The sequence below is a fragment of the Oncorhynchus masou genome, chromosome 29, assembly GCF_036934945.1.
Source record: "Oncorhynchus masou masou isolate Uvic2021 chromosome 29, UVic_Omas_1.1, whole genome shotgun sequence".
Lineage (NCBI taxonomy): Eukaryota > Metazoa > Chordata > Actinopteri > Salmoniformes > Salmonidae > Oncorhynchus > Oncorhynchus masou.
This window is the reverse complement of record NC_088240.1, coordinates 60,622,906-60,648,629: the sequence shown is the minus strand read 5'-3', so window position 1 is coordinate 60,648,629 and position 25,724 is coordinate 60,622,906. Positions and strand designations below refer to the sequence as shown.

At 43.0% G+C, this 25,724-nt stretch overlaps 1 protein-coding gene across 5 annotated transcripts; it reads left to right on the top strand.

The window, feature by feature from the left end:
• Positions 1 to 5,775: 5,775 nt before the first annotated feature.
• Positions 5,776 to 14,831, top strand: LOC135520149 (sialic acid-binding Ig-like lectin 14). 5 transcript variants are annotated; one of them, XM_064945504.1, is made up of 8 exons: positions 5,776 to 5,878; positions 9,432 to 9,583; positions 9,763 to 9,855; positions 10,389 to 10,709; positions 10,959 to 11,216; positions 11,338 to 11,631; positions 12,523 to 12,619; positions 12,875 to 14,678. In XM_064945504.1, the coding sequence occupies exons 2-8, from the start codon at positions 9,523 to 9,525 to the stop codon at positions 12,984 to 12,986; spliced, it is 1,236 nt and encodes a 411-aa protein (XP_064801576.1). In that variant the 5' UTR covers positions 5,776 to 5,878; positions 9,432 to 9,522; the 3' UTR covers positions 12,987 to 14,678. The 5 variants fall into 5 exon arrangements, with proteins under 5 accessions (XP_064801576.1, XP_064801573.1, XP_064801577.1 ...); XM_064945501.1 differs by having other exon boundaries at positions 9,763 to 10,140; positions 12,875 to 14,677; XM_064945502.1 differs by lacking the exon at positions 5,776 to 5,878 and adding an exon at positions 6,501 to 6,735 and having other exon boundaries at positions 9,763 to 10,140; positions 12,875 to 14,677.
• The last annotated feature ends 10,893 nt before the right edge of the window (positions 14,832 to 25,724 follow it).

The window sequence follows — 25,724 nt, the reverse complement described above, 5'->3', positions numbered from 1 at the left end:
TCGATAATCCAGAGTAGCGGGACGAATGTACAGGACTGCAGACAGGCTCAGGGTCAGGTCAGGCAGGGGTCGATAATCCAGAGTAGAAGCAAATGTACAAGACAGCAGTCTGGGTGAGGGGCTCAAAAATTTGTTTCACCTCTACCACGAATCCCTTCCGACTGAGGCAGACGACAGATTGTTGCTCCCACACCACCGTGACCCAGGCGAGTACACTCCCGGAAATCAGCATAATGATATACGCTATCCTCGTGCGGTCCGAGGAATACGAAGAAGGCTGCAGCTCGAAAACGAGAGATAACTGGAAGAGAAAGGCCCGACAGGTTCTGGAATCTCCATCGTAGCGCTCCCGGGGAGGTAAGCAAGGTTCCCAGGGAACCTGGGTGACGGCGCTGCTACCAGCTGGGGCTGGGAGGTTATCATCATGGTAGGCTGCCTAGTAGGCAACCCACAGAATTGCTCCTGCAATGCGTCCAATGCTAGATCATGACGTTCGACCACGGCCTGGAACACTTCCATCAGACCGCGAAGCAACTCCTCGTGCCTACCAATGGTGGCTCCTTGGGAGGAGATGGCGTTGCGGAGCTGGTCCAAGTCTGCTGGGTCAGTCATGGCCAGTTCGTACTGTCATGCTTCAGATAAGACCCACATGCAGACTGTGTTGAAGTAACAATGTTTATTACAGCAACAGGGGCAGGCAAATCCAGAGTAGAGGCAAAGGCATAGGGGTGCAGGCAGAGTGGTCAGGAAGGCAGGCTCAGTCAGGACAGGCAAGGGTCAATACCAGGAGGGTGAGAAAAAGAGAAATTTAGGAAAAGCAGGAGCTGAGACATTGCCCGATTATAATGAGATTAATGGTGAATTTTGCACTTGACACAACTTTTGTTCTATGACAATGTTGTTCTCGATGTCTGTGATTTGAGCTGAATTTGAGCAGAAATTAATTGGTGATTCTTCTTCACTCAAATTGTAAAATGTAACACTGGTCCTATACATACATAGAATGTTCAACTGAAGAACTTACGTGTCAGGCTCCCTTCAGCTTGGTGTAGTATGGGGAATTCCATCTCGGTCTGGCCAATTACATTGCTGCTGACACACTCCACGCTGCTGTTCTTGTATTCTGAGGCAGACATGGTGATTGTGCTGTTCACGGTTTGGGCACTCCTGGAGACGATGACACTGTAACTAATATAGAACCCTAACATTGGCCAAGCAATCACTGGTAAGGGAACCCCCTGACTGACACACACACAGGTCAGGACCTCTGCCTGGACCACACACACCGAGCCATTCAGGAACTTGGGACAGTCTAGGGAAGACAAATAAATACTTGTTTACCTAACAGAGACTTGAAGAGTAAGTACTGTAATGTATTTTGATAATGAGGGAATGCTCTGAAAGGTGAATGTACATTTTACTGTTAAAGTCACCGTTTTCTCCAGAGTAATGTTGGCCTTCTTGTAGATGCCCACACATGTGAGGTTGATGTTGTGATGTTCGAATTTAGGAGTGAAATACAACTTATTCACACTGAATACATTTTCTGCTGTTGATGGCTCCATTATCCTAAAATGCATGCCTAAGTTCTCTGTCCCTCTCCAGGCTATTCCAACAAATTCTTCTTCTAGTCTTTGCGGGCAGAGGTCATTTAGTTTGAGTGAATATACTTTGCAGGTCAGTGTGGCACTCTCTCCCTCTATGAGAGGGGGTGTCTCCACAGTGGGCTTCTTCTGGGTTAGAGCTAAACAGAATTTGGCAAAGTTTGATCACTTTGACCATTCATTTTTCAAGCATTTTAATTCAGATTATGCTGTGATGTGAAGAACACGATTATTATCATTTGGAGGTTCTGAATCAGTGACAAAATATGCTGCAATTTAACATTATTAGAATTCAGAAGTGTGTAGGCTACATTTATTCTCACTTGGACACATAAGGTGATATTTTCATCAGGCAAAGACCAATACAGTAATACTCATTATAATCTGTAGTGCGATTTAAGAGAATGAAAGTAGTATATTGTTGACATAGTTTCTTACGTACCAGACACTGAGACTCGTACCCTCTCAGGAAAAACATACATTTGATCATCTCCCCATGTTAACTTGAATCTATACTCGTTTTCTCCTTCTTGTTGGTCTTCGAGGAAAAAGCTGCAAGACCTTTCAGGACCTCTCAGGAACTGCCAAAAAACACAGCACACCTCTGCATCTTTTTCAAATACAGGTGTAAGTGCATCTCCTTTGAACCAGACTCTTCGTATGTATTCAGTAACGTTGCCTGGGTATGTGAATTTGCATGATATAGGAATGCACTGTCCAGCCTCTACTGTAACGTCTTGGGTCACTGTGATGGAGAAGTTTGTACCTGTCTCACGAGGCTCTAAAAATGTCCAGCATAGTAATACATTTAACAATTGACTCGCCAAAGCTTACAAAGAGAGTAATCTTATTCCAAAACATGTTACTATACTCTTTTGTCAAGTCATAGAGCATCATACTGTACCTATGCACTGACTACAGCTTGCTGTTATGACCCAGCAGATAGCCACGGTGCAGATCTCAACCAGCATCTTCTTTTATCACAAGACATACGAAATCAGGATTTATGAGATACAAATCTATGCTGTAATAGAGAGTATACAATTTATTTCCCTAAACAGCTAAACAAATGCACAAATGATTCATCACTTCATAATATGCTGACTTAATGACTTGTTTATATTGTTATAAATCAACTTACCACTCCCTACTGTGTACCAGCCCTCTGTCTGTCTCACTTAGCTCTCTCTGTTCGGTGGAGATATCTAAATATTTTCTGTCATTTCTGGCTGCGGGAAATGTAAAAATATCTGTAGAGGCCAGAGTCGAGAGTCAGTATCTATCTTTAGTTCACCCTTTTCACAACCTAATTTTGTGTTGAAACAATATAAACTGTTGCACAGTACAACACTGTGTTAATGTTAGTACAATTAGGAACAGTTGAAGAATATACTATAAGTCAACATAGTAACCTAAAATACTGCATTAACATTCAGGCCCTTGGTATACTTGTTTGTTTAGTCTTTGAACTAATGCATGAGGGCAGTTCATATTTCAGATTAAAATAACTGTGCATATGGTTCACATTGGTCAGTTGTTTTATCCTGGGAATGCATTTTTAGTGCATCTCAATGTATTACAAAAACAACAAAATTCAAACCAAAAGTCATTGGTAGAGCATATACAACTTCAATATTTTATGCTGCTGGTTGAGCTTTACTAATAGTTCACTAATATCTGACTCAACAGATATCTTTGGCCCCCATACACACTTAGGTTGTACAACTGATGTACGACGCATTTGACACCATGGTTGTGATAGCTGATATTTTTGTGATACAATAAAGAGTTCAAACAACCACTGCAGGCTTCCAACACTTATGTAATTATATTTGTGCAGAAAACCCCGTTTTATCACAACGATTGTGCCAAATGCATCAGCTGAGTATGTTTTACTTAGTTGTTAACCCACTTTAGGTTTACCCTAAATTTAATTTCAATTCCATTCAGTTTGACTATGACTTACAATGGCTAGAACAACTCTACAAGGCTTTTAGTTTAGGTACCAACTGTGTGAGTATCTGTAGTTTGGTGCATACTGATGAGAGACTTTGGAAGGCATTTGCAGGAGTAGCCAACAGGTTGAGGCTCATGCCACCAGAATTCAGCCCAAATGAAGCCATATCTAGAATCCCTTATAAAAGTCACGATAGCAGGTATTGTAAAGACAGTTTGCTATACTGTCCCTGCTGCAGCATGAGGCCTGCTCAGGAGACCTGTACTTTACACCCTTTTACAACAGCAGAAACACATATATTTCAGGGAACATGGTGTAGAGTTTAAACAGAAGTATTTAGGAGAAGTTAAACCCCACCTAACAAATATAGCAAAACTTTAGCACTTTAACTCAGTCTCAAAGTGTGAAGAGGAACTAAACTAGGGCCCACAGAGTGTTGTAAGGGTTGGTCAAACTCTGTGAAGATTCACTAACATGTCTGGTTAAAATACAATAAAAATGTAATGGGAAACTGAGTTGAAGACCAAGAAGGCATAATGGCTTTTACGGTAATATTGTTTTTAGAGGAATTGCAGTAATGGTCAAATATTTTTTTTACGTTTAAAAAATAATGCAACTGTGAAAGAGGAATCATCACTCTTCAAATGTGGGTCTGATATAAATGTATAAGTGAATGATTGTGGAAGAAAAAAAATCTAATTTGCTGCTGATTTTGAATAAGCTATAAAATCATCACAAAATACACTATTTTTTTCAAAAGTATGTCAAAACCCCTTCAAATGAGTGGATTCAGCTTTTTCAGCCACACCTGTTTCTGACAAATGGAAAAATCGAACACACATGTACTCTCCATAGAGAGATTCAGTCTTCCCAGCCTGGTGCAGGTCTACAATTTTGTTTCTGGTGTCCTTAGACAGCTCTTTGTTCTTGGCCATAGTGGGGTTTGGAGTGTGACTGTTTGAGGTTGTGGACAGGTGTCTTTCATACTGATAACAATTTCAAACAGGTGCCATTAATACAGGTAACGAGTGGAGGACAGAGGAGCCTCTTAAAGAAGAAGTTACAGGTCTGTGAGAGCCAGAATTCTTGCTTGTTTGTTTTGACCAAATACTTATTTTCCACCATAATTTGCAAATAAATTCATTAAAAATCCTACAATGTGATTTTATTACAGGCCTCTCTCATCCTTTTAAGTGGGAGAACTTGCACAATTGGTGGCTGACTAAATACTTTTTTGCCCCACTGTATACGTGCTGTTATTGTGAAGTGCAAATGTCTAAGAGCAACAATTGGTAGGCGTGTAGCGCTTAAAAATTGTCTGTCCTCAGATGCAACACTCACTACCGAGTTCCAAACTGCCTCTGGAAGCAGCGTCAGCACAATAACTGTTCATCGAGAGCTTCATGAAATGGGTTTCCATGGTCACGCAGCCGCACACAAGCCTAAAATACCCATGCGCAATGCCAAGAGTTGGCTGGAGTGGCGTAAAGTCAGTTGCGGAACTGAATGCATTCAACCAAAATCTGTCTTCTGCATTAAACCCTATTTCGCAGATTTTTCCACTTTGGCTGTTTGGTTAATCAAACCAGCAACCTTTCAGTTACTGTCTCAATGGTTTTACACTCTAGGCTACCTGTTGCTCATAATGAATGCATTCAGCATGCTTGTGAGTTAATTAAGAATATGTCAGAGAATGTGTTTTTAACTCATATAAAGGGAAGCACCCTTTTCTCAGCAGATCTTGCGTATTGGGGAAATGATCTATCAGACCACAGAGGGTTAAAATGAGAGAGAATATTGCAAGTGTATCCCTATCCAATGCAAGGCATTTTAAATATTTTTCACATGTACTTGTTACAAACAGCCAATCTTGAAATATGTACACATTTTCTTGTATAAATCTTTCTTATGGTAAAATAAAACTGCATGTAAATACAAATGGCATGGGTGTGTTGGGATTGCAGTCTGTGGCTCAGTTGTTTGAGTATGGTGCTTGCAAAGCCTGGGTTGTGGGTTTGATTCCCACGGGGGACCAATACAGGAAAAAGTAAAAACAAAAATGCATTGACTCACTACTGTAAGTTTCTCTGGATAAGAATGTCTACTTAATGACTTAAATGTCAACCAAGTTGGTTTGATGGGTTGGTTGATTATGGTCTATATACAGTATGGCTGGGCGGTATACAATACAAAGGGACTTCCTGGATTGCAGCACCAAGTTAGAGAGAGTAACAGAATGGGGACATGAAGTGACAGTTCACACCCATCAGAGAGTCACAGGGCTCCTGATCAACAGGAGGAGAGAGCACACAGAGAGGTAATGTGCTGATTCAGTCTAACTTTCTGCATGGATCGAAAGACAAGCTATTCAACCATTATATATTTTTGTTTTGTTACATTGAATGACTGTTAAAACTTGATTATGACTACTTAACCTCTTACACTTATGGTGGCGCTATTTCATTTTTGGAAGAAAAACGTTCCCGTTTTAAACAAGATATTTTGTCACAAAAAGATGCTCGACTATGCATATAATTGCTACTGTTCGAAAGAAAACACTCTGACGTGTCCAGAAATACAAATATCTTCTCTGTGCGTGCCCTTTAACGTGAGCTTCAGGCAAAACCAAGATGACTTGGCATCCAGGAAATGACAAGGATTTTTGAGGCTCTGTCTTTCATGATCTCCTTATATGGCTGTGAACGCAAGAGGAATGAGTCTGCCCTTTCTGTCGTTTCCCCAAGGTGTCTGCAGCATTGTGACGTATTTGTAGGCAGATCGTTGGAAGATTGACCATAAGAGACCACATTTACCACGTGTCCGCCCGGTGTCCTGCGCCGAAATTGGTGCGCAAAAGTCACCTGCCAGTATTTTTCCATGGGGCACAGAGAGAGAAGCAAGCTTCCACGAACTGCATGTCAATGAAGAGATATGTGAAAAAACACCTTGAGGATTGATTCCAAACAACGTTTGCCATGTTTCGGTCGATATTATGTAGTTAATCCGGAAAAAGTTTCACGTTGTAGGTGACTGTATTTTTGGTTCGTTTCGGTAGCCAGGCGCAATGTAGAAAACGGAACGATTTCTCCTACACACAGACGCTTTCAGGAAACACTGCGCATTTGGTATGTGGCTGGGAGTCTCCTCATTGAAAACATCAGAAGCTCTTCAAAGGTAAATGATTTTATTTATTTGGTTATCTGGCTTTTGTGAAAATGTTGCGTGCTACATGCTACACAAAATGCTATGCTAGCTTCGCATACTCTTACACAAATTAGTCAATTTCTATGGTTCAAAAGCATATTTTGAAAATCTGAGATGACAGTGTTGTTAAGAAAAGGCTAAGCTTGAGAGCAAACGCATTATTTTAATTTTATTTGCGATTTTCAGAAATCGTTAACGTTGCGTTATGCTAATGAGCCTGAGGCTTAGTCACAATCCCGGATCCGGGATGGGGAGTTTCAAGAGGTTAATGTAATGGTAATTTTCTATTAATCATTTAGGGCATTACATCACATTGCTTCATAAGACTTTATATACAGTTGAAGTCGGAAGTTTACATACACCTTAGCCAAATACATTTCAACTCAGTTTTTCACAATTCCTGACATTTAATCATAGTAAATATTCCCTGTCTTAGGTCAGTTAGGATCACCACTTTATTTTAAGAATGTGAAATGTCACAATAATAGCAGAGAGAATGATTTATTTAGGCTTTTATTTCTTTCATCACATTCCCAGTGGGTCAGAAGTTTACATACACTGAATTAGTATTTGATAGCATTGCCTTTAAATGGTTTAACTTGGGTCAAACATTTTGGGTAGCCTTCCACAAGCTTCCCACAATATGTTGGGTGAATTTTGGACCATTTCTCCTGACTGAGCTGATGTAACTGAGTCAGGTTTGTAGGCCTCCTTGCTCGCACATGCTTTTTCAGTTCTGCCCACAAATTTTCAATAGGATTGAGGTCAGGGCTTTGTGATGGCCACTCCAATACATTGACTTTGTTGTCCTTAAGCCATTTTGCCACAACGTTGGAAGTATGCTTGGGGTCATTGTCCGTTTAGAAGCCCTGTTTGCGACCAAGCTTTAACTTCCTGTCAGACATAGGTGTATAGGTGGCAAGGAAGTCAGGCGCAGGAGAGTCAAAAGGAGTGTAAAAATGGAGTCTTTTAATAAAGTCCACGTAGTATGCTCCATCACACTAAAATGTACACATACAAACAAACATGGGTACGAGGACCCGACGCGCACCTATACAACAAGCAACTACACTGACAATAGAACAATCTCTGACAAAGACATGAGGGGAAACAGAGGGTTAAATACACAACAGGTAATGAATGGGATTGAAAACAGGTGTGTGGGAAGACAAGACAAAACCAATGGAAAGTGAAAAAGGGATCAATGATGGCTAGAAGACCGGTGACGTCGAACGCCGAGCACCGCCCGAACAAGGAGAGGCAACGACTTCGGCAGAAGTCGTGACACTTCCTGACTGATGTCTTGAGATGTTGCTTCAATATAACCACATAATTTTCCTACCTCATGATGAAGTGCACCAGTCCCCTTGCAGCAAAGCACCCCCACAACATGATGCTGCCACCCCCATGCTTCACGCTTGGGATGATATTCTTCAGCTTGCAAGCCTCCCCCTTTCCCTCCAAACATAACGATGGTCATTATGGCTGAACAGTTCTATTTTTGTGTCATCAGACTAGAAGACATTTATCCAAAAGTACAATCGTTGTCCCCATGTGCAGTTGCAAACTGCAAACTTTTATGGCAGTTTTGGAGCAGTGGCTTCTTCCTTGGAGCAGCAGCAGCCTTTCAGATTATGTCGATATAGGACTAGTTTTACTGTGGATATAGATACTTTTGTACCTGTTTCCTCCAGCATCTTCACAAGCTCATTTGCTGTGGTTCTGGGATTGATTTGCACTTTTTGCACCAAAGTACATTCATCTCTTGGAGACAAAACGTATATCCTTCCTGAGCGGTATGACGGCTGCGTGGTCCCATGGTGTTTATACTTGCGTACTATTGTTTGTACAGATGAAGGTGGTATCTTCAGGCGTTTGGAAATTGCTCCCAAGGATGAACCAGACTTTTGGAGGTTTTGGCTGATTTCTTTTGATTTTCCCATGATGTCAAGCAAAGAGGCACTGAGTTTGAAGGTAGCCCTGAAAATACATCCACAGGTACACCTCCAATTGAATCAAATTATATCAATCAGCCGCCTATCAGAAGCTTCTAAAGCCATGACATCATTTAAAGGCCCAGTCAACTTAGTGTATGTAAACGCTGCCCCGGTGGGATTGTGATACGGTGAAGTAAGTGAAATAATCTGTCTGTAAACAATTGTTGGAAAAATGACTTATGTCATGCACAAAGTAGATGTCCTAACCGACTTGCCAAAACTATAGTTTGTTAACAAGAAATTTGTGGAGTGGTTGAAAAACGAGTTTTAATGACTCCAACCTAAGTGTATGTAAACTTCCGACTTCAATTGTAGCTTATTCATAAAGATTTATAAATGCTGTTAAAGATATTTTTGAGCAGTTATTAAAGCTTATGTTGGGCATTATAATGTTTTATAGGGAGTCACTCATAAGGAGTTATAAATGTGCTTGGAATGCATTATGAAGAAGGCCCTCATAGGAACTGTGACCATACATTTTTCTTTGACATACTCTCTAGGCATTACAGCAAAATACGCCTTAGTTGAATAAACATGCTAAGACGGTTGTTATGAATGACACTGTAGCACTCATAAAGATGTAATGAAACGTTAATATTGGATGTGTATTGCTATATGTTGTTATTATCACAACACCATTTCATATTCTATTTCACACTTGTGCTCCAGACCAGAAGACACAGACAGAGACAGTGACAAGAAGAGAAAGAGGAAAGAGACCCCGGTACTGTGATTGATTCATCAAGGCAGTGGAAGCAGGATGTGGGTCCTCATCTCGGCAGCTCTACTTCTCTCTCTGACAGAGAGATCCACATGCGATAGTAAGGTCCCTTTTATCACAACTAATGCTAATGTGATAATCATTAGTAGATGTGGTAGGAGTAGTGGTATGGCAAATATCTCAGTAGACACTATCTAATAAAACATGTTTACGAACAAGTGAAGTAGTATCCAAGTGCTTTCTGTATTACTCATGACTGTATTCATTTCCCTCCATCAGCACTGGCAGCACCACCAAAAGCATCACCCTGGACCATCACTTTCAGTCCAGCAGAAATAACAGCAGAGAAGGGACTATGTGCTGTTATTTCATGTACATTCACTCACCCTGATAACATCAAGCCTACCGCTGCAATATGGTTCAAGTGCCCTGCAAGTGGCAAATGTGATCAGGATAAAAACATCATGTTCCACTCTGAAACTCCCTCTAAAGCTCAGAAGGGTTATAAACAGAGAGTGTCTCTGCTGGAGACTGATCTGACAAAGAAGAACTGTAGTGTGATCATCAACGACATCAGAGAGAATGATGCTGGAGAGTATCAATTCAGACTTCATAGTTTATATACATACCCGAAGAAAGTGAACATCGCAGTGAGCGGTACTATGACTATTATTACCAGTTACAGGGACAACCTATTATTGTAGTTAATTGTGTACATTACACACTTGCCAAGTTCCCCCTCAGGTCTCCCTTATTATAAAGTCCTATCATAAGATGACATTACTAGGAAAACTCCCATTCAGAGTCATCACATGCATGCTGCTTTCCTACGGCTGATTATGTGTCACTACTGTTTTGTACACAGATGTAAAACTCACTTCTGTGTTTGTATTTCCTGCCTCCAGCTCTGACCCAGAAGCCCTCAGTGTTGACTCCTGCTCTGACAGAGGGAGAACCAGCTACTCTGACCTGCACCGCCCCAGGGATGTGCTCTGGAACTCCTCCTAACATCACATGGAGATGGAGAGGAACAGGAGACAACATCACTGAGCTCAGAGACAACATCACCATACAGGAGAGAGAGAACCTGACCACTATGACGACAACCCACTTCTCAACGTTGACCTTTACTCCCTCAGCTGAACACCACAACATGATGGTTACGTGTCAAGTAACCTTCCAGAAAAATTTTCAAATTGAAGAGACAGTAACTTTGAATGTGACATGTGAGTACCACCTATCCTACATTTTACATTAATAAACACCTTGTTCCAGAGAATCTTTGAAACCTAAGAATAACCTTCATAATAAGCAAATGATACAGTATGAAGGCTCCACCTGCGGTTGTGTCATGGCTTTGACTTTTCCCCTTTTTAATCATGATCCATTGTTATTAGTCCCTCAACCAACATAGTCTGAATTTATTGTATGTTTAAAAATACATCTGTACAATTAGAAACTCTTTGCACTTAAAGATGTGAAAGACCCCCAAATAACTGGAAATGAAATGGTGAAGGAGGATGGTACACTGGATCTGACCTGCAGTGTTGACAGTTACCCTCCATCTGACATCACTTGGAGTAAGAACGGGACAAGTGCCCCACTTCAGAATTACACTGAAAATGCCACTCTCACCATCTCCAATGTGACAAGAGAACATTCTGGGGAGTATGTGTGTACAGTTCAACACCTCAACAGGACTATGACTGCTTCCACTGTTGTCACTGTGATGTGTAAGTACTAACATGACTGTAATATACAAACTCATGTCATATTTTATGATCTGGAATTACTCTGGCATGTTTTTAGCATCAATCTATCACTGATATCTCTCTCTTCACTGTCTTTTTCCAGACCTTCCTGTGATTCTTCCTGGCTCTGGGTGTGTGGACCAGGCAGAGGTCATGACCTGTGTGTGTGTCAGTCAGGGGGTTCCCTCACCTCTCATAGTGTGGCCACTTCTGGAGCTCAACACAGAGAGGTGCAGCCTCACTACGTCAGTGTTGGGTTCCTCAGTGTACAGCACCATCAGTGTGCCTGTTGGAAACCACAACAACACCACTGTGGAGTGTGTCAGCAGAAATGTGGTGGGTGTAGTGAGAGAGAAGCTGCAGGTCACACAAAATAAGAGCCAAGAAAAGCAAAGAGGTAAATATGTATGTCAAGTTACTTGGTTAGAGAGTCACAGCTTCCCAATCCCACCCAATGTTTGCAATATTGAGGATGTTCTGTACATTTAGGCTTATGGAAATTAATATTTTCTTCCAGAGGATATGAAGGAATGTGAGCCACTTCTCATTCATAGTTGTTGTTCTCTTTTGAGAGAAGGAATTGGAAGGCATTATAGCTTTGCTGTCGGACCTAAAACTGATTACTGCATTTGTGGTTGGTGCAGCCCTCTCAGCCACCATCTGTTGTATCTTCCTGTGTTTGAATGGGAAATGTGAAAGGTACATTCTATTACTGATGATCTATGACTGACTCCTACTGATGTCACTATATAGCTGGCTGGCTACACACACACACACATACAGTGTGCAGGTTATTTACAGTAGGAGATGGGCTTCTATCATCTATCTTCTATCATTCTATAATGAGCTTTAATCTACCAGGTAGCTTGCTAGTCAGCTAGCAAATGTAAAACGGATTGCAGTGACAAGGGTTGACAGCTGTATGGGTTCACCATTTACACAACATAACTTTTTGTAATTTTAATATAGTATATGTTTTAGTTTTATATTGGCTGGCTTCTCACAATAGCTGAATTTGCAGAGCTAGCGAGCACCAATTACGTTTATGTGGTGTTTGCTATAATCTTTGCTCACGTCAGTTTACTCCAAGGTTGGCACACAGGTGCTTCGTAGACCCCAATGACATTTTAGCTTTTACAACGAGACCATTAAAGATATTTAAGACAATGGTAGAAGAGAGTGTAGTTCTGTTCAGTTTGGAGTTCAGTTTATCGCTAACCTGATCACAGGGCCTTCGAAGCACTAATGACACTCTTTCTCTCTTCATAAATTGTCGATCTTTCTGAAGGATGTGGGAATGCAGTTCTCCCCTGGACCATAGCTGGTGTGTCTCTCAGTGTGACTGTAGCCCTTCTCATCTACCTGTCTAAAAATGCTTACATACGGTAGGATCCTTTTCACTTATAGCACAATAGAGACAAAATGAGGATAGTTATATTTCTTATTTTCTGCCAATGTATTTCAAATCTGGTTCATAGATGTATTTTTTTAACGTGTAAAGGAAACTTTATTTCTCAAAGTACCTGTTATAAGCCCAGACACTGTCTGATAAGATGCTTACTATAGGCCTAGATTTGCTTTCTCTGAGTGCTAGAAGCAACTCAACCCTACCACTTGGTTTTTTCTTGTGGTTCTTAAAGGATGCAAGGTATGAATGTGAAACCAAAAGAAGAGGAGAGTACCTACATCTCATTGGATAAAAAATACACGTCTCAGGAAGAGTATGAGGTCATTGCCAGGCGTCCAAGATGATTGAGCACCCCCCCCCCACCCACCCACCCACTCCTAAGTTTATGCTGAGAGTTTTCAGTAGACTGAGATCATTTTCATGTAAAATAATTCACACTTATTGTCTTAGTAAAGTTTCTGATTTGTGTGCATAAAATGAAAAAGTTATTAAGCACAATTTTTTATAATAAAAATGATTATGTATTTCATGGAAAAGCACAAGTATTATAAGTTTTAAAAAATCACATACTTTTTTAAATTTTTACTTTAGGTCGACTATGTAAATCAAACATGGAGATATAATGATTCTTTGCACTCTGCACTATCATCCTGAAATTGTACATTTGCTCATTGCACTTTGTGCATTGCTGTAGATTCCTTCACCTGCCAATTCTCTGACTTCAATATATATATTTCCATTCCATATTGTGGTAAAAAAAAGATGTGTGATGTAGTTACTGTAAACAATGAAGAGGTGGCATGAGATTAACTGTTAATTAAGTAATGGAGAAACTGTATGAAATAATATATACTGTCGTGGACAAAATATTGGCATCATTGCACTTTTTTCAAGTAACTCACAATTTTCCCTAAAAATAAGTTGAAATTGAATAAAGTATTTGGTCTCCACAGTTCTTTATTTCACTGTTAATATTACAGAACCTTTGTTTTTGATTCAGAACACAATATAATGATTAAAATCAGAAAATATAACAATGGCATTAACAAAATTATTGACACCCTCGACTTGATATTTGGTAGCACAGCCTCCCGAAATACTGCAATCAAGTGCTTCCTATAACCATCAATGAGCTTACTGCACCGCTGTACTGGCAGTTTAGCCCAGTCCTCTTGTGCAAACTGCTCCAGTTCTCCCAGATTAGAAGGGTGCCCTCTCCTCACTGTTGTTTTCAGATCTCTCCACAAGTGTTCAATGGGATTTAGATCTGGATTCATTGCTGGCCACTTCAGAACAGTCCAGTGTTTTGTCTTGAACCATTCCTGGGTGCTTTACCAAAAAGCTCTAATTTGGTCTCATCTGTTCACAGGACATTATCCCAGAAGGATTTTGGCATGTTCAGGTGTGTTTTGGCAAATTGCAGTCGGGCTCTCTTATGTCTTTCTCTCAGAAGTGGGGTCTTCCTGGGTCTCCTACCATATAACCCTGTTTCATTGAGTTGGCTACGGATGGTGCGAGTTGAAACTGTCGTTCCTTGTGTCTGAAGGTCAGCTTGAATGTGTGTGGCAGTTGACCAAGGTGCTTTCTCCACCAATCGAACAATCCTTTGCTGAAAACTTACATCAATTTTTCTTTGGTGGCCACGTCCAGTGAGGTTGGCTGCAGTGGCATGGGCCTTAAACTTCTTTGGGATAGGGGGCGGTATTTTGACGTCCGGATGAAAAATGTGCCCAAAGTAAACTCCCTGCTACTCAGGCCCAGAAGCTAGGATATGCATATAGTAGACACAAATATAGATTTGGATAGAAAACACTCTAAAGTTTCTAAAACTGTTAAAATTATGTCTGTGAGTATAACAGAACTTATTTGGCAGTCAAAACCTGAGGACAAACCATCCAGGATTTTTTAATTTGTTGAGTAGACTGTGTTATCAATTGGTTTTCTATGGGTAACTAGATTTATGAGGCACTTGGTTGCAGTATTTTCCACCATAATTTGCAAATAAATTCATTAAAAATCCTACAATGTGATTTTCTGGATTTTTTTCTCATTTTGTCTGTCATAGTTGAAGTGTACCTATGATGAAAATTACAGGCCTCTCTCATCTTTTTAAGTGGGAGAACTTGCACAATTGGTGGCTGACTAAATACTTTTTTGCCCTAATATTAGTATTACTGTTTTGGAGATGTGTTGAGAATACAGAATACAATCTTGCCACATTTACTGTTGTACTCTTCATTTAATTTTGCTTGAAATCTAAGAAAGCTGTATTTTCTTCAGACGGGAAAAATGTGGGTTTTCAGCCACTGGTTGGAAGACATTTAAAGATTTAGTCACCAGTCCATCAGACTGGTGACCATTAAGAACATCCAAAGACAAGGAATATCCAGTTAACGTCGCCATATTTACCACAATAAATGTCCACATTGAGGTATGAGGCCTGTTCTGATCAGAGCATACTATTTTTCTAACAGCAGCAACACATATTTTAGGGATTATCGTTGAAATGTAAGTATTTAGGATAAATAAAAACCCACCTATACAAATATAGTAAGGATGGGGGGGGCACTTAAACACAGTTTTAAAGTGTGAAGAGGAATTTAACTGCGGCCCACAGTATTGTAAAAGCTGTGGTCAACTCAGTAAGACTAAACTCAGCAAAAAAAGAAACATCCCTTTTTCAGGACCCTGTCTTTCAATGATAATTGGAAAAAATCCAAATAACTTCACAGATCTTCATTGTAAAGGGTTTAACCTCTTACACTTATGGTGGCGCTATTTCATTTTTGGAAGAAAAACGTTCCCGTTTTAAACAAGATATTTTGTCACAAAAAGATGCTCGACTATGCATATAATTGCTACTGTTCGAAAGAAAACACTCTGACGTGTCCAGAAATACAAATATCTTCTCTGTGCGTGCCCTTTAACGTGAGCTTCAGGCAAAACCAAGATGACTTGGCATCCAGGAAATGACAAGGATTTTTGAGGCTCTGTCTTTCATGATCTCCTTATATGGCTGTGAACGCAAGAGGAATGAGTCTGCCCTTTCTGTCGTTTCCCCAAGGTGTCTGCAGCATTGTGACGTATTTGTAGGCAGATCGTTGGAAGATTGACCATAAGAGACCACATTTACCACGTGTCCGCCCGGTGTCCTGCGCCGAAATTGGTGCGCAAAAGTCACCTGCCAGTATTTTTCCATGGGGCACAGAGAGAGAAGCAAGCTTCCATGAACTGCATGTCAATGAAGAGATATGTGAAAAAACACCTTGAGGATTGATTCCAAACAACGTTTGCCATGTTTCGGTCGATATTATGTAGTTAATCCGGAAAAAGTTTCACGTTGTAGGTGACTGCATTTTCGGTTCGTTTCGGTAGCCAGGCGCAATGTAGAAAACGGAACGATTTCTCCTACACACAGACGCTTTCAGGAAACACTGCGCATTTGGTATGTGGCTGGGAGTCTCCTCATTGAAAACATCAGAAGCTCTTCAAAGGTAAATGATTTTATTTATTTGGTTATCTGGCTTTTGTGAAAATGTTGCGTGCTACATGCTACACAAAATGCTATGCTAGCTTTGCATACTCTTACACAAATTAGTCCATTTCTATGGTTCAAAAGCATATTTTGAAAATCTGAGATGACAGTGTTGTTAAGAAAAGGCTAAGCTTGAGAGCAAACGCATTATTTTAATTTTATTTGCGATTTTCAGAAATCGTTAACGTTGCGTTATGCTAATGAGCCTGAGGCTTAGTCACAATCCCGGATCCGGGATGGGGAGTTTCAAGAGGTTAAACACTGTTTCCCATGCTTGTTCAATGAACCATAAACAATTAAAGAACATGCACCTGTGGAACGGTCGTTAAGACACTAACAGCTTACAGACGGTATGCAATTAAGGTCACATTTATGAAAACTTAGGACACTAAAGAGGCCTTTCTACTGACTCTGAAAAACACCAAAAGAAAGATGCCCAGGGTCCCTGCTCATCTGCGTGAACGTGCCATAGGCATGCTGCAAGGAGGCATGAGGACTGCAGATGTGGACAGGGCAATAAATTGCGATCTCCGTACTGTGAGGCGCCTAAGACAGCGCTACAGGGAGACAGGATGGACAGCTGATTGTCCTCGTAGTGGCAGACCACGTGTAACAACACCTGCACAGGATCGGTACATCCGAACATCACACCTGCGGGACAAGTACAAGATGGCAACAACAACTGCCCGAATTACACCAGGAACGCACAATCCCTTCAGCAGTGCTCAGACTGTCCGCAAAAGGCTGAGAGAGGCTGGACTGAGGGCTTGTTGGTATGTTGTAAAGCAGGTCCTCACCAGACATCACCGGCAACAAAGTCGCCTATGGGCACAAACCCACCGTCGCTGGGCCAGACAAGACTGGCAAAAAGTGCTCTTCACTGACGAGTCACGGTTTTATCTCACCAGGGGTGATGGTGTGATTCGCATTTAAGGAATGAGTGTTACACCGAGGAGTGTTCTCTGGAGTGGGATCGATTTGGAGGTGGAGGGTCCGTCATGGTCTGGGGTGGTGCGTCACAGCGTCATCAGACTGAGCTGGTTGTCATTGCAGGCAATCTCAACCCTGTGCGTTACAGGGAAGACATCCTCCTCTCTCATGTGGTACCCTTCCTGCAGGCTCATCCTGACATGACCCTCCAGCATGACAATGCCACCAGCCATACTGCTCGTTCTGTGCGTGATTTCCTGCAAGACAGGAATGTCAGTGATCTGCCATGGCCAGCAAAGAGCCCGGATCTCTATCCCATTGAGCACGTCTGGGACCTGTTGGATCGGAGGGTGAGGGATAGGGCCATTCCCCCCAGAAATTTCTGGGAACTTGCAGGTGCCTTGGGGGAAGAGTGGGGTAACATCTCACAGCAAGATCTGGCTAATCTGGTGCAGTCCACGAGGAGGAGATGCACTGCAGTACTTAATGCAGCTGGTGGCCACAACAGATGCTGACTGTTACTTTTGATTTTGACCCCCTTTTTGTTCAGGGACACATTATTCCATTTATGTTAGTCACATGTCTGTGGAACTTGTTCAGTTTATGTCTCAGTTGTTGAATCTTGTCATATTCATACAAATATAGTTTGCTGAAAATAAATGCAGTTGACAGTGTGATGATGTTTCATTTTTTGAGGAGTTTATTAGATCTGGTTAAACACGTCATGGGAAACTGAGCTGAAGACCAAGAAGGCATAATGGCTATTACAGTAATATTGTATTTTTTTAGATACATGTTAGTTCTCTGTATTTACAGTAGTGTTAAATTATGTTGATCTATGACTGTATGCATTTCCATTACAACTAACGACACAAAATGACACTGAAATTCATCAATACCAAATTAGAGGGGGGTGTAACAGACTGGGGACAGTAAGTGACAGTTCACACACATCAGAGACTCTCACGGGTCTCACAGTCAACAGCAAGAAAGAAAACACTGAAAGAGAGGTAATGTACTGATTCAGTCTAATTCTCTGCATGGCTCAAAAAACTGTTAAAGTACTATGGAAAAATTGGCAACTCTCTGGACATTACTTTAAATTATATAACAAAACCAGTAACTCCTTGATCCTTGGTATAAACAATTGGTAGTTTCTTGTTTGTTACAATGAATCTCCATGACTTAATTAAAAAGTATGTAACTACTCTGTTATCATGTGGTTTCTAAATCAATTCCAGACAACTAGGGTAAAAAAAGCATTACTAGGACTTTGACATCTTATCTCCATGCATTAAATTAAAGTGAAAAAAATGTGCTAAGAAGGTTGAAACAATCAGATGTCAGGTCAGATGTTATGAATGACTATTGTGGAAGGACCACCAGAGGGCAGGCTGGGCTTACGGATAGTAGCCCAACAAGGCATGGGAGACAAGGTAACCAGAGGCAATTAAGCACAGCTGACGGTACTAATGACATACTCTCCTTCCCCTATAAGAGAGGGAATGGAACCAGCAGAGGGGGAGGGGAAAACTATCTCTGGAAGATGGCCACCGAGACAGAGGAGCTATCCATGAAGAACCACTAAGACGGTGACAATCCCGTGACTTTTTGTTGTAGTTTAAAGATAATCCTATTGTGTTCCTGTTGCATCTGGAGAAGAAGATGTATGTTTTTCCTTGGGAGATTTTCATTGATTATGTTGGAATGTTTTTGTTGACCAAATGCCCTCAATAGAGAACTGTGTTCAATCAAGAAAACCTACTCCTGACTCGTTTATTCCACCTTCCCGCTTTAGAGTGACGCCCAATTGCTTGGTCCGCTCACATTATGTTTTCTCCTTACACAGCTGGCATTGGGATGTGTAGATATTATCGTTATTATCATTATTTAACAGTTGTATAGATGTGGTGGTCAGAGGAGTGTTCTGGAAGGTGTCTGGGAGTTTCCATCGGTGCCACGTCGGTGGAGAGTCCAGACCAGGGTTCCACGGTGCGCATCCCCCCCCGAATATTGGCAATCGCTTTCAGTAAAAAGAAAGCGAATAAATTACCACCTCATCGACCGGGAGGGGATTGTGCGATAGACCTCCAGGTAAACGCTGCGCTTCCCAAGAGTCACGTGTACCCATTGTCCCAGGAGGAGATGTTGGCTATGGAGACATATGTCACGGAGTCTCTGAGACAGAGGTACATTCGGCCCTCCTTCTCACCCGTCTCCTCGAGTTTCTTTTTTGTGAAGAAAAAGGAGGGAGGTTTGCATCCGTGCATTGATTATAGAGGTCTAAATGCCATCACTGTGGGGTTTAGTTATCCACTACCTCTCATCGCTACAGTGGTGGAATCATTTCACGGAGCACAGTTCTTCATAAAACTGGATCTCAGGAGCGCCTATAGTCTGGTGCGTATTCGGGACGGAGCTGAGTGGACAACCACGTTTAGTACCACATCGGGCCACCATGAGTACCTCGTCATGCCGTATGGGTTATAGAATGCTCCAGCCGTCTTTCAATCCTTTGTAGACGAGATTCTCAGGGACCTGCACGGGCAGAGCGTGGTTCTTTATATTCACTGTTAACTTTCACTGCTATGCGGATGACACACAGCTGTACATTTCAATGAAACATGGTGAAGCATATGTTTCAGACATAAGGAAGTGGATGGCTGCAAACTTTCTACTTTTAAATTCGGACAAAACAGAGATGCTTGTTCTAGGTCCCAAGAAACAAAGAGAATTTCTGTTGAATCTGACAATTAATCTTAATGGTTGTACAGTCGTCTCAAATAAAACTGTGAAGGACCTCGGCGTTACTCTGGACCCTGATCTCTCTTTTGAAGAACATATCAAGACCATTTCAAGGACAGCTTTTTTCCATCTACGTAACATTGCAAAAATCAGAAACTTTCTGTCCAAAAATGATGCAGAAAAATTAATCCATGCTTTTGTCACTTCCAGGTTAGACTACTGCATTGCTCTACTTTCTGGCTACCCGGATAAAGCACTAAATAAACTTCAGTTAGTGCTAAATACGGCTGCTAGAATCCTGACGAGAACCAGAAAATTTGATCATATTACTCCAGTGTTAGCCTCCCTACACTGGCTTCCTGTCAAAGCAAGGGCTGATTTCAAGGTTTTACTGCTAACCTACAAAGCATTACATGGGCTTGCTCCTACCTATCTCTCTGATTTGGTCCTGCCGTACATACCTACACGTACGCTACGGTCACAAGACGCAGGCCTCCTAATTGTCCCTAGAATTTCTAAGCAAACAGCTGTAGGCAGGGCTTTCTCCTATAGAGCTCCATTTTTATGGAACGGTCTGCCTACCCATGTCAGAGACGCAAACTCGGTCTCAACCTTTAAGTCTTTACTGAAGACTAATATCTTCAGTGTGTCATATGATTGAGTGTAGTCTGGCCCAGGAGTGGGAAGGTGAACGGAAAGGCTCTGGAGCAACGAACCGCCCTTGCTGTCTCTGCCTGCCGGTTCCCCTCTTTCCACTGGGATTCTCTGCCTCTAACCCTATTACAGGGGCTGAGTCACTGGCTTACTGGGGTTCTCTCATGCCGTCCCTGGAAGGGGTGCGTCACCTGAGTGGGTTGATTCACTGATGTGGTCATCCAGTCTGGGCTGGCGCCCCCCCCCCCCCCTTTCGATTTGATTTCGATTTGATTTGATTTATATCGATAACATTCTGACCTATTCTGCCACCCGCGCCGCGCATGTGTCTCTGGTACGCAAGGTGCTTGGTAGACAGCAGGTGCTGGGTCCTGTGTGGCTCAGACATGCTGGCCAGCATGACCTGGGGCCATATGCAAAAGTCCCCAAGGCTGAAATGATATATTATTATTATATTATTATATATTAAGGCTGAGAAGTGTGTGTTCTCCAAACGAGCCGTCTCCTTCCTGGGTTATTTCCACCTCGGGGGTGGTGATGGAATGTGACCGCATTAGGGCCGTGCGTAATTGGCCGACTCCGACCACGGTAAAGGAGGTGCAACAGTTTTTGGGTTTTGCCAATTACTACCGGAGGTTTATCCGGGGTTTTGGTCAGGTAGCGGCTCCCATTACCTCACTGCTGAAGGGGTGCCCGGTGCGTTTGCGGTGATCACCAGAGGCGGACAGAGCCTTCAATAGGTTGAAGACGCTGTTCAGGGATGCACCCGTGTTGGCGCACCTGAACCCCTCTCTAGCATTCAGATTGGAGGTGGACGTGTCCGAGGCTGGGGTGGGTGACGTGCTATCACAGCACTCGGGTACGCCACCAAAACTCCGCCCCTGCACTTACTTTTCGAGGAAGCTCAGTCCAGCGGAGTGTAACTATGATGTGGGGGACCGGGAGTTGTTAGCGGTGGTCAGGGCTCTGAAAGTGTGGAGACACTGGCTTGAGGGGGCTAAGCACCCCTTTCTCATCTGGACCGACCACCAGAATCTGTAGTATATTCGGGGAGTTAGGAGCTTGAACCCACTTCAGGCAAGGTGGGCCATGGTTCTTCACCCGATTCTGGTTTACTCTGTCATAGAGACCGGGCTCCCAGAACGTAAAGGTTGATGCACTGTCCCACCTTTAAGACACGGAGGATCGGTCCACCAAGCCTACTCCCATCCTTCCCGCCTCAAGGCTGATGGCACCAGTGGTATGGGAGGTGGACTCGGACATCGAACGGTCGTTACGGGCGGAGCCCGCACCTCCTGTCGTGGAAATTTCCTGTATTTACCAAATCATGAGAGCAAACTACACAAGTCAGAGTTATCACAAAGTCCACCTTTAATTATATGAGCTCCATCACAACCCTGTGACTCTCAGATCAATTCAGTGTCTATAAATGAATTCTCTGAGAGTCCCTTACACATTTCATCTGAGATCCTTTATAGCAAAGACACACATAGCCAGACAGCATTGGCCATAATTTATCGTTCAGCTTTGTCTCCTAAACTATGTTCTTTTCTCGCTCTCAGAACCATAAACCAAATCCTCATATCAACAGGCATATATCAAATCCACCCTATCATGACAAGATCACAGAGACACATTGACTGGCACACAGACATTGTGGAGCCAAGAGATACACGCTTGACTTCTCCCCTCTGCGGCCCAAGTAACTTAGTCCTGACAGAAAACAGATAACTGCAAACCCCGCCACAGTATTATACAAAAATAAACATTCTGATGAGAAGTAACTTACAAACATATGATGAATATAAAACATCTTACCTATGTTACCAACTAATTCTGATTATTCCCCAACACTCCTCAGTGTCCGGCTGGGCGGAAGTACGTGCCGCTTGGTGTCTGGGACCAACTGATTCGGTGGGCTCACACCCTACCCTCCTCGGGTCACCATGGGGTGGCGAGGACAGTGGGGGGCCTCCGGGAGAAGTATTGGTGGCCCACCTTGGCTAGGGACATTAGGGTTTATGTCTCTTCCTGTTCAGTGTGCGCCCAGAGTAAGGCTCCTAGGCACCTTCCTAGAGGGAAGTTACAACCCCTCCCCGTTCCACAACGGCCATGGTCTCACCTATCCGTAGATTTCCTGACCGATCTCCCCCCGTCTCAGGAGTACACTACGGTTTTGGTGATTGTGGATCGGTTCTCTAAGTCCTGCCGTCTCCTCCCGTTGCCCGGTCTCCCTACAGCCCTACAGACTGCGGAGGCATTATTCACCCATCGTCTCTGATCGGGGTCCCCAGTTCACGTCCCGGGCATGGAGGGCGTTCGTGGAGCGTCTGGGGGTCTCGGTCAGCCTGACCTCCGGTTATCACCCCGAGAGTAATGGGCAGGTGGAGAGAGTGAACCAGGAGGTGGGTAGGTTTCTGCAGTCGTATTGCCAGATACATCCCCTGGGCTGAAATGGCCCAGAACTCACTACGCCACTCCTCTACCAACATGTCACCATTTCAGTGCGTGTTGGGGTACCAGCCGGTCCTGGCACCGTGGCATCCGAGTTAGACCGAGGCTCCTGCGATGAGTGGGTGCAACGCTCCAAGGAGACCTGGAGTGCCGTCCAGGAATCCCTCCAACAAGCCAGTGGACGGCAGAAGAGGAGTGCTGACCGCCACCGCAGTGAGGCCCCCGTGTTTGTACCAGGGGACAGGGTCTGGCTCTCGACCCGAAACCTACCCCTCCGCTTGCCCTGCCGGAAACTGGTGACGCAGTGTGTAGGGCCCTTCAAAGTCCTGAGGAGAATAAACGAGTTGTGTTATTGATTACAACTCCCTTCCTATTATCGTATTAACCCTTCGTTTCATGTCTCTCCTCAAGCCGGTGGTAGCTGGTCCCCTGCAGGACGGTGAGGTGCCGGATGTCCCTCCTCCCACTCTGGACATCGAGGGGTCCCCGGCGTACACGATATGGGCCATTCTGGACTCGAGACGCCGGGTGAGTGACCTGCAGTACCTCGTGGACTGGGAGGGATACGGTCCGGAGGAGAGGTGCTGGGTACCGGTGGGGGACATTTTGGATCCGTCAATGTTGAGGGATTTCCATCGCCTCCATCCGGATCGCCCTGCGTCTCGCCCACCGGGTTGCCCTCGAGGCCGGTGTCGGCACGCTGCGGGATCCGCGCGTCAGGGGGGGTACTGTCACGACTCCTACCGAAGGTGGCTCCCCTTCCCGTTTGGGTGGCCCTCGGCGGTCGTAGTCACCAGCCTACTAGCTGCCACTGACCTTTTCCTCGCCCTCCTTGTCTGTTTATTAGTTGGGCTTTATTAGCCAGCCGATCCGCCTGCTGGGTGTGCAGGATTGTTTTGTGTGTACTCTTTGTACAAGCATGTATGTCACAGTTGTTCGTGGACGTGGGCTGTTTTTTGGGACTGTTTAGTTCCACTGTGTTTTGGGGTATTTGTTTTGAGTGACGTCTGTTTTCACCTGGTCGGTGTATAAAGAAGTAGCCTACTCTGAACTCTCTGTCTCCTGCGTCTGACTCCTTCCTCCACTACACCCCGGGCATTACAGGTACATGCATTCTATTACTGACGTACAGTGTTAACTGTAGTGTTAACTGAGTGTGGTTTTAAAATCAATTTCAGATTGTCTTTAGAAATTCATATTTATTATCATGAGAATCAGATATATTGTCAAAAGTGCGAAGCCTTGCACCATATTGTAATGGATGTCCCAGCTGACCCCTCCAAAATATAGTTATTGTGAAATTTAATTCATAATATTTTCCGAAGAGAAAAAGAGAGGATCCCAAAGGACTCAGACTCCAAAAGCCATTTCATGAACCTGGAGATGGTGACATGTGAAGACCAACAGGTACAGTACCAGTTACTTTCTTTATTCAGCTTTACCAACATTTAGTTAGCATTGACATGCCAATAGGAATTGATAAGACAGCATAAACAGATCTGGGACCACAAGGCTAACAAAAGACTCCTAACACAGTTCTTTGTGTAATGTACTCCATAGACAGATGAAGGACAGGCTGTGGGGTGTGAATAGACCCCTCTGCAGGTGGTGCTGAGGGAGGGAGCAGAAATCAGAGGGCCGCAGACCAGTGGAGCCACGGGAAAATCTGACACAAGGGAAGAACCAAATAATGTAGACTACGCCAGTATCAACTACTCCCTGCTGAAGAAGAAGACCCCTGAGGAGGCAGAGAAGAAGACCACTACCACAGTCGAACTACGCTGAAATCAAAAGAGAGAAGAAGAAAGAAGGAGAAGAAGATAGAGGAGATGGTCGTGGAGTGATGGAGGAGGGGTTAGACGGGAAGGAGATGATGGGGAAGAATGAGGAGAAAGAGAACAGTAAGCCAGCAGTAAGGACATATGAGGATACAGAGCTTTACTCCAACGTCACAGCTATTATTGGTGTTGAGTGACACAGCAATTTTCACTAGAAACGAGGGGGATGGCATACAGTATTATACAGTTTTACTACTAATGTAGTTAGTAGTGTTGGTGTGGTTTCCTCATGTGCTGAATCCAGATTGAAAGTTTTATGATGATACTGAGATGTTTGTTCAACTGAAACTACTGTAGTTAGTAGTGTTGGTGTTGTTTCCTCATGTGCTGAATCCAGATTGAAAGTTTTATGATGATACAGAGACGTTGTATAATAACTGAAACTACTGTAGTTCGTAGTTTTGGTAAATGCTTTGTCTTACACCGCTGTGTCAGCTGGTACTGTATGTTCCTGGTGGTTGTACATTTTCAATAAGAATTCTTCCTAGTTGTACATACTGTAGAAGCAAATTTTGATAATGTTTTTGTAATGTTTTTCAAGGAAGTGTCATTTTACTTTTGTAATGATTCTGTTTTGTCACCAGGTGAAAGGACTGACAAGGATGTGGGTTGTAAAGTTGAGGTCAAACCATTTCTTGTTTTTCCCCTCTTTCCTTTCATATTTCTATTTCTTATTTTATTTAACTAGGCAAGTCAGTTAAGAACAAATTCGTATTTTCAATGACAGTCTGTTCAAGGGAAGAATGGCATATTTGTACCTTATCAGCTCAGGGATTTGAACTTGCAACCTTTCGGTTACTAGCCCAATTATCTAACCACTAGGATACCCTGGCGCAAGTGGGTGGGAATATTAGGAAGTATGATTGGTTGTAACCAATATATTTCTGTACATAGAATACTGATATGCTGCAGAACATTTTGGCAAA

Bases quoted from the DNA above. Each gene is read 5' to 3' on its own strand.
- LOC135520149 (XM_064945501.1), top strand. From the start codon at position 9,523: ATGTGGGTCCTCATCTCGGCAGCTCTACTTCTCTCTCTGACAGAGAGA. The intron at 9,584-9,762 runs GTAAGGTCCCTT...TCCCTCCATCAG, and splicing joins AGAGAGATCCACATGCGATA to CACTGGCAGCACCACCAAAA. The intron at 12,620-12,874 runs GTAGGATCCTTT...TGGTTCTTAAAG, and splicing joins TCTAAAAATGCTTACATACG to GATGCAAGGTATGAATGTGA.